Raw genomic sequence first — 8,485 nt, forward strand, 5'->3', positions numbered from 1 at the left:
TATAAGGACAAAATATGGGATGCAATACACCAGATTGTTGCCTAAAATTTAGATGAGCCTTAATTTTTTTCTCCCCAATAATTTTGTAGAATCTTCAATTTAGCATTTAGCTGATATTTAACCATTGCTTTAAAGTTCGGAAAAAACATGCTCAACATCTCCTTTTGATTTCAAAAGATAAAGCCATAAGGCAAAGTGTTAGAACTAGATGTTGAAAAAGCTACAGGAAATGAAGGCAGAGAACTAAGTGCAGGAACAATACTCTTGGTCTTATTGATTGTCCAGCAAAGAAGTGCTTGAAGTCTTAAAGCTTGGATGAGATTTGTGGAGAAAGATATGATGAAGTCCTTAGTCAAGAGTGCCCTTGAGAATAGTTTCTTAACTTCCTTGGATACATGATCTCTCAAAAAAGAAAACATTGTTTTTTTTGGCAAGACACTCAACAAATATTTTGAAATTTGAGGAACATCAAGCAGACTGTGCAAGTACAAAGTTCTAGTTTTAGAATTGGAAGCAATTTGAAGGAAGAATCACTAATATGACTATATGAGCAACTTAATAGTGTTATTTCAATTTCCTAATGAGCAGTTCGGTTTGTAAAATTTTACCTCGAGATTAAATATATTGTGTGTTTGGTTCATGAGATTGAATCCCACAACTCAATCCAAGATGGATAATAATGTGATATTAGTCATAGCCAACCCCTTCCAATAATATCAAAACTTAATCCTAGATTATATTTCGATATTATTTTATCTAGCAAACCGAACATCTAAATGTAAAATCTTACCTCCACTTGTAGGCACTATTGCAGGAACTTAGGCTAGATGATAAAATACTGATGTGACCGGAGGAAGAGAGAAATGGACTGATTGATTTATGTTCCTCTGTAAATGCTCTAAACAAATACTCCATCCGTCCCATAGAAATAGGCTATTTAGGGTTGATATGAGTTTTAATGTGTAATTAGTAAAGTAAGTGAGAAGAAGAAAAAAGTAATTGAAATTGTATAGTGGATGGTAGGGTCCATAAAATAAAGTAAAAGAGAAGGAGAAAAACGTTAGCATAAATGAATATAAACTATGTGACGGACGAAAAAGTAAATATGACTTGATAGACGAAGTAGTTTCATATGTTTCCTTTCTTTGCCACTTTAATTTAGTTAATTGCCCCACAACAAAACAAAAAGGATTATAGTCTATACCAACTATAGATATTTGAAGGGTAAATAAACAAAAATTATCCTGATAAGTACATTGACGCCAAATACTACCAAGAAGGATAAAAGTGTTCGCCTGCTTTATTAATTATGTCTATAACTCGAATAATAAATAAAGAACAGAAAATTGTTCACTCAACTACCTAAAAAACAGTGACGTGGAGTTGGGTAAGTTGCAAGTAAAACATTTTGGCCTTCACTAAATGGTATGTCCCTCTCTATCAGCTCCATTTTCAGACACTGGCATGGTTTACCATCCAGGTATTGGTACAAAGCTGGAGATATATCAACTTCTCACCGCCTTCCGGCAGCTTTACTCAAGGGAGGCGCCTCGTCATCATCTGAAGCGATGTCTCCATACTCCCACATCCCAAGTCTCTTCTCTCGGGCTTCCGTCTGGAATTTTTCCAGTTCATCCATCGCCTGCTGCTTATCCTTGGGCTCCCATCTACGCCTCTTCTCCAATCGACCCAGCCCCTCCTGCAACCATATTTACATGTTAGACCGTAAAAATATGGGCAATTGAAATGGCACGAGAATTAATGTATAATTGATAAAGTAAGAGAAAGGAGGAGAAGAGTAGTTAAAGTAGTGTCAGTGGATAGTACGACCTATATTATTACTAGTGTTTAATAAGTTGTATTGGTGGGTCATAGTGGTATAAGTTGTAAATAAATTGATGTATATGGATAGTGTTGGGGACAACTTTCCATAAATGGAAATGCTCATATTTGTATGTGGACGGGCGGAAATGGAAAGTGCACATATTTTTAGACGGAAGGAGTATAATCTTTCTGTTTTCCTAATATTAAGATGTAAAATAAGCATATAAGAGGAGGCACTCTATTATCATACCTGTAGCATAACTGCGTTTATGCTCGTCTCAACCTCGGTATCAATCAGAGTTACCAAAAAGACAGTTCCGGTGCCCTGTCCTTTCACTTTTCCACCTGATGTGTCCTTCTCTTCTATGATAGCTCTGAATTCTTTTGGAGTGCTCAAAAGGTGCTCGCTCAAACGAATTGCTGCTTCTTGACCATAGTCATCCGCCAAGCCTGGAACCTTGACGTATGCCAGGCTGCATAGCTGAGCAAGGCCTGGTGCAGCAGACACCGAAGAATCAAGAGGCCGCAACTGGCTGTAGGGGACGCTTTCTTGATTCCCGTAATCAATGTAAAACACCTCAAACTTGTCATTCGCAGATTGCACAGCACCACGCGGGGCATTAACAATCTACATAATCAAACCAGATTGGGTTATAAAAATGTAGGGACCTAAATACTGATTACTAAGAAACTACGGTATAAAAGAAATATTCCCTCTGTCCCAACTAAGTTGAGTCGTATTCCTTTTTGGGATGTCCCAACTAAGTTGAGTCATTTCCTTGTTTGACAAAAAACAAAACATCAATCACTCTTACTTTATTACATCACATTCTTTACTCTCTCTTTATCTTCCCTACTTTATTCCACTCTCCTACTTTTCAACACAATTTCTTAATATCGTGTCCAAATGTTTTGAATCAACTTAGTTGGGACGGAGGGAGTACTTCACTATACATTCACTAAGTACACATTAAAGCTAAATGAGGCAACATCAATAAAACCCGAGTAGAGCCCTGAGAAGTTGAGCATCTTTTATCTAAGACGCGCAAAGAAAGAAAGTGGCCAGAGTATCTTCATGATGGCCATACATAATACAAGATCAAGAAACACCACCAAGCAGAATCAATTGACTATTATATTATTATACAATAAAGGCCCGCATAAATTTTAAGAGCAACACGGCAGTACTATATTCAAGAAAAGTAATGCAATGCCACTTACCATAGCACGGTTCCAAGATTTATCAGCACTGAACTGAGCCAGAACAATATCCCCCTTTTTCGGATTAAAGGCGCCAATTACAGGTGCTTCTTGAAGGCTTAACGAAGAAAGCTGTTTCTGAATAGCAGCCACTTTCTGATCAGCAACTGACTGAATGTAAAATTTACCACCTTCCAAGACTTCTGTAACTGTAACCTGGAAAAGAACATATGATTATCCATGACTGCCTCTGAGATTACTGCCAGTGAGCACATGTGTGGAACTCATACCTTAAACTCCTCTTTTTGTCGTCTTTCAACAGAAGTGCCGTTGGTAACTTCCTCTCCCTCAACATAATTCTCCCATATCTGCAACAGAAAGTATCAGCAAGAGTACCACAAATCAGAACATGGATTAATGTATATATTTACCTTCAACTTCTTCTGTTTAGCTGATTCCTCAGCTTGAACCAGGAGATGAGCTTCTGGGATCCTATCAAGGCCAAAGGAAGTTTGAAGTTTAGCCAAACCCGCCTCCAGAAGTGGAATTGCAACATTGGTTTTCGACTCCCACAAGGTACCCAAGAAAGTTCCTGTTCTATCAACGGTTTCCACTTCAATCTGCATGCAGGTACAGCAACAAAACAGTGAGACAGAATGCACGTAAAACAGAGAATGTGAAGCCTAAAAGAAAATCACTACCTCAACATCCCTCTGCATAATTTTCCGCCTCATAAATGCAATGGCTTCTTCAGAATAAGGCTCACCACGGCCAGGACATCTGACACCAGACAAGGACAGGGCAATACTGCATGTTGCCTTAGGAATATCTATTTTGTATCGATGTCCACTGAGAACATATTCGACAATAGCAGACATCCTTCTATTACGTTGCAAAAATGGTAGGAAGTCTTTCGCTTTCTTTGCATTAGCCTGCACATGTTTATTTCCACAAACAGTGCACATATTTAATACAAAAAAACACTATATGTAAATTGAAAACACAGAAATAGTAATTAAATATGGTGTAGAACTAACCGTTAGCAGATCTGTCATATGCCTTACAGGAGGATCCTTAGCAGAATGCATACCTTTCTTCCCAGAAATAGCACGTGATTCAGCAGATAAGAGAGCATCATAATAATTTGACCTCTCCTCAAAATCTCGATGCCTAACTGTGGTGGCAAAACCACGACCAGCTAAAAGCTCAGCAATGTTAACCCCATTTGGTTGGTTGCCTGCTCCGGCAGCAGCAGGAGCAGCATCATCCCCATCCTTAGCCGGATTAACAAGAAAGACAGTTCCAAAATCCATCACCCTTGTATCTCCAGACCCAGCTGGAGCAGCACCTCCATCTGTCAGGCCAACTTTCCTGGAATACTCCATAGAAACATTCACCTAAACAAGTAACGAAGATATTAAAATTAGAGCACTCAATCAGAGAGAAGTGCAAAAGAAAGATCAAGAACCACACCTGACGACCAATTAGGCGCGTCCTCAGGAATTCCTTAGCATCACGAGCATAGGGATCAGGTTTTTGATCTCTACGAGGATTTCCCATTTTAGGGCCCCGTATACTTGAGAGATTGACTCGCCGCTCTGCAGCAGGATCACCAAATGGCAAGGAATCATCAGCAACAACAATACAGTCTGCACTCGCAACTTCAATCACCTGCACAAAATAAGTTGTCATCAAATAATTAACTAATTCAGAAAATTTTCCAAACCACGAAATGTCAAATCTAGGGCATGACTTACTTTTCCTGTAAAGTTCTGGTCATGAATGGCCTTCGAGTTTGTTGCTGGGGGGACATAATTTGTCCAGATTCTTAATCTCGACTTCTTTGCTTGAAGTTCTGCATTCTTTAACCTTCGTCTGGCCTCATCTTCAAGCAAGCTCGCACTCCAGTCCACATATTTAGCTAAGCCCTGGGGCAATAACACATTGAGGAATGTTATATAATTCTGGAATAAGAAGAAAATACTGAAGGGTTGCATATGCATTAGATAGTACTCCCTCCGTTCCTTGTTAATAGAGGCATTTCTTTTCGGCACGAAGTTTAAGAATAGTGTGTTAAATGGATGGTGAATAAAGTAGGAGAGAATAAAGTAAGAGAGATGAAGAGAGAATAAAGTAAAAGTAAGAGTTACTTTTTGCCAAAAATGGAAATGACTCAATTATCTTGGAACTTCCCGAAATAGAAAAATGACCCTATTAACATGGAACGGAGGGAGTACTAGTGAGAGTGTGTGTGTGAGAGAGAGAGAGAGAGAGAGAGGGAAAGTGAGCGAGAGAAAAAGATAGAAAACACAGACAGCAATTATAAGAAAATAATAAAGCAACAATTACCAATGCATTGTCAAGGCAAAATAAAATTGTAGTTTGCCAATCATCTTCAACACAACATAAAAAAAAAGAGTGAAAGTATCTCAGAAATCAATTGTTTTTATTATTATGAAATTATTATATATAAGATATAAGATATTCAAAATGTTTAGTAAAAACTTAAATAACAATGGGTGGCAATGAAACATTATGTGGGATGTTGTCAATTCATAGAGAAGAATCTTGTGTGCAAGACATAAGCTATCACATAATCAGGAGCTTAGGGAAAAAAAACAGAACGACACCATATCAACATTATGTAATGGCTTACATTTTCAATAAGCTCCAATGACAAATCCTTTGCTGATTCACCATCAGGATAGTATACCGAACCGGTGAGATTGCTAAATTTGTCAACACCCTCTAATACAATCCTGACCTGTATCGCATAAATTGACATATACATTACAAACTTGAACAATACAAATACATTCTTTGAAAGAAAGAAAATGACTAAGTCTTCATGTTTAAGCAGTCTCACATCTCTGTGCAACACACGGATTTCTGTGAAATGCTTGGCTTCTTTCCCAAAGGGATCTGCAGGAACTTCATTTACTGATGCAGATGATGCAGCAAGCTTCTGAGCAGATGTTAAAGGAGCTCGGCCTTCAACTGTTGAATCTCCATTTTGTTCAGTAGAAACCACCTCAGCAACGGCAGATTCTGCCGCAGCCCTTCTACCAGGAGATGGTGCCTAGTATAAAAATCAATATTGATGCATCAATATTCATAGTAAAAAAAGAGAAAACCATCTAAAAGAGTATATACAATCTATTTAATATATACCTGAATCCCAGCAACAAACACTTGGACATATTGAAAGTCTGGTAGCAAATAAACACGGATTGTGCTTCCATCGCGACACTGGTCAACAATAGCCTCCAAAGGACTGCCCTTCTTAGCAGCCAATAGAGCCATAGCATCAAAATTACCGGGGTCGCTAACCGCTGAAGGAGGCAGATCCCTAATGGCCGCCTCAGCAGCACCTGGGGTCTAAATGGAGCAATTACAAGACATATATCATCAGTATAATATTTTGAACCATATAATATCTAACCAAATAATTAAAAAAATCAGAACACTAAAAATTAGAAAAAATATAAATATACAGACCCTGATCCAACGACCAAGACCTTGTTGTTTGGCCTGCTCTTCAAGGCGCAGCAAATCCGCTAAGTATGGACTAGCTTCTCCTTTCTGTTGACCTTGCTCCCTAACCTGTGTAATGTGGGAAATATGATGTGAGATAATGCAAGAATCAGCGAAAACAGTAACACAGTCAAAAGGATAAAAATAACAATGGAAAACCTTTGCCCAGCCTCCAGCAACCACAAGCAAAGCCACATTCTTATCCCCAAGGAAAACAGAGCCAAACTCCCGGTTTATGGATGGTACAGTATAATCCACTCTAAAAGTGACCTCCTGTAATGTAATAAGCATAAATTTTAAGCCTAAATATAAAATATACATACAAAAACTCATATTTAAATGAATAGATATCTTAGGGACCAAGAAAACAACAATAAGATCCACCTTTCCAATGCAAAGCTTCCTCAAGAATTCTCTGCTCAGCCATGCAAATGGCTCATCGAGCCCACCTCTCCGGGGAGCCTATAATAGAAACAAAGTAACACAAGGACAAAAGTACGCAAATACTCAAAGCACCAAAAATCTAGTGAAGACACAAAATCTCGTGGCCATTCAGAAGCTTTAAAAAAATCAATAGCTATTCATAGACATGATCGGATCAACCAAAAGTAATGCATAATTACATACACGTAAAGAAAACATACCAATTTAGGAGCCATTAGAGAAGACAAAGTAATTGTCTTCTCTGGGGGAATCTCAGCCTTCGTGTTCCCCATTATCACCAAGCAGTCACCAGATGGAACAGCTTTTACTATTCCCCTCAACCATCCTGTGGCTCCAGCTGCTGATGCCATTTCAACAGCAAATTCTGTATAACAAGAGGTTTGAGAGTGACTTAGAAATTGTAAAAATAAAAGCAACAAGAACAACAGAATTTAGCTCCAATATTCCTTCTAAATCAGCTTTTATGTATGGTCAATAACAGTACCGTGTAAAAAACAAATCAATCAAACCATTCAACTGTACTGCTGAATAGCATAAAAATAGGATTCAAGATCAAAACTCTGTTTTCAAAACTAATCAAAATATAAGGTTGGAGAAAAGGTTAATCTTGATGGATCACAAGGAGGAGAGACTTGTATCAGTAAATGTAATGAACGAATCGCCAAAAGTATTAATTTTTCATCAAAGAAAGATTTAGAATCAACACAAATTATATAGCTGAAACTAACAGATAATCACAATATTCCATAACCCCATTCAAACCTTATACCAATCTAATTCACAAATACAGTAGGCTAATAAGACACAAAAATGACTCTTTGCGAACGAATAACTCCAAGGTTTAACAACAGAATCAATGCAGGTGATCAATTATTGTCTGGCAGTTTTCCCATGGCATAACCACACGAGCAAATTCCATTGCAAAAACCTTAACAACACATGCAATCATACATACGATAGAGATCTACGGCTAACCACCAGCGATCAGCACGATCTCACACAGAAACGCCAAAATAAATCCAGAAGAAAGTCAATTCACTGAACAGAAGTCGTACATTGATAAAAATAAGCTCCAGATCACTGAGATCTGAAATTAGACATACCTACAAAACCACCAGAAAATCACCGATAAATCCTAGGCTGGAGGAGGTTGAAGAGAGAGACGAAAACGATCCGATTTCCGATTCGATTACGATGAAGTCATCAAATCGAATCAGTTATTTCTAGAAGCTGAAATTGAAGTGTCTTTTCACTTTTATGATTCAGTTGTTTACTCGAATTGAAGCGAAATATGGGATAAGAGCATCTCCAATGGTCGGCGTCACCACCGGAGCGCCGATTTTTCGCCCACGCCGGTTTGACGCCGAACCATTGGAACCGGCGTGGGCGAAATCGGCGTCAAAATCGGCGTCGCCATGCCGATTCCCGCGCTGACGCCGGTTCCCACGCCGATCCTCACGGGCGCCATTGTGGCTCCCGGATC

The 8,485-nt window shown here is 38.6% G+C and overlaps 1 protein-coding gene across 1 annotated transcript; it reads right to left on the minus strand.

Annotated features, from left to right (window-relative positions):
- Positions 1-1,229: 1,229 nt before the first annotated feature.
- On the minus strand, positions 1,230-8,262 carry LOC121809388 (ribonuclease TUDOR 1-like). Its single transcript, XM_042209972.1, has 17 exons — positions 8,106-8,262; positions 7,203-7,366; positions 6,943-7,020; positions 6,718-6,831; positions 6,523-6,627; positions 6,196-6,402; positions 5,891-6,103; positions 5,681-5,788; positions 4,782-4,952; positions 4,498-4,695; positions 4,062-4,421; positions 3,726-3,956; positions 3,456-3,644; positions 3,315-3,392; positions 3,046-3,240; positions 2,075-2,452; positions 1,230-1,699 (listed from the first exon to the last, which is right to left on the minus strand). The coding sequence occupies exons 2-17, from the start codon at positions 7,350-7,352 to the stop codon at positions 1,514-1,516; spliced, it is 2,961 nt and encodes a 986-aa protein (XP_042065906.1). The 5' UTR covers positions 7,353-7,366; positions 8,106-8,262; the 3' UTR covers positions 1,230-1,513.
- Positions 8,263-8,485: the final 223 nt, after the last annotated feature.

Source organism: Salvia splendens, chromosome 6 (genome assembly GCF_004379255.2).
Source record: "Salvia splendens isolate huo1 chromosome 6, SspV2, whole genome shotgun sequence".
Lineage (NCBI taxonomy): Eukaryota > Viridiplantae > Streptophyta > Magnoliopsida > Lamiales > Lamiaceae > Salvia > Salvia splendens.

Coding starts and splice junctions, on each gene's coding strand:
- LOC121809388 (XM_042209972.1), bottom strand. CDS start 7,352: ATGGCATCAGCAGCTGGAGCCACAGGATGGTTGAGGGGAATAGTAAAA. Junction 4,422..4,497: donor CGCGCCTAATTGGTCGTCAG/GTGTGGTTCTTG, acceptor TTACTTGTTTAG/GTGAATGTTTCTATGGAGTA. Junction 3,241..3,314: donor GACAAAAAGAGGAGTTTAAG/GTATGAGTTCCA, acceptor GTTCTTTTCCAG/GTTACAGTTACAGAAGTCTT.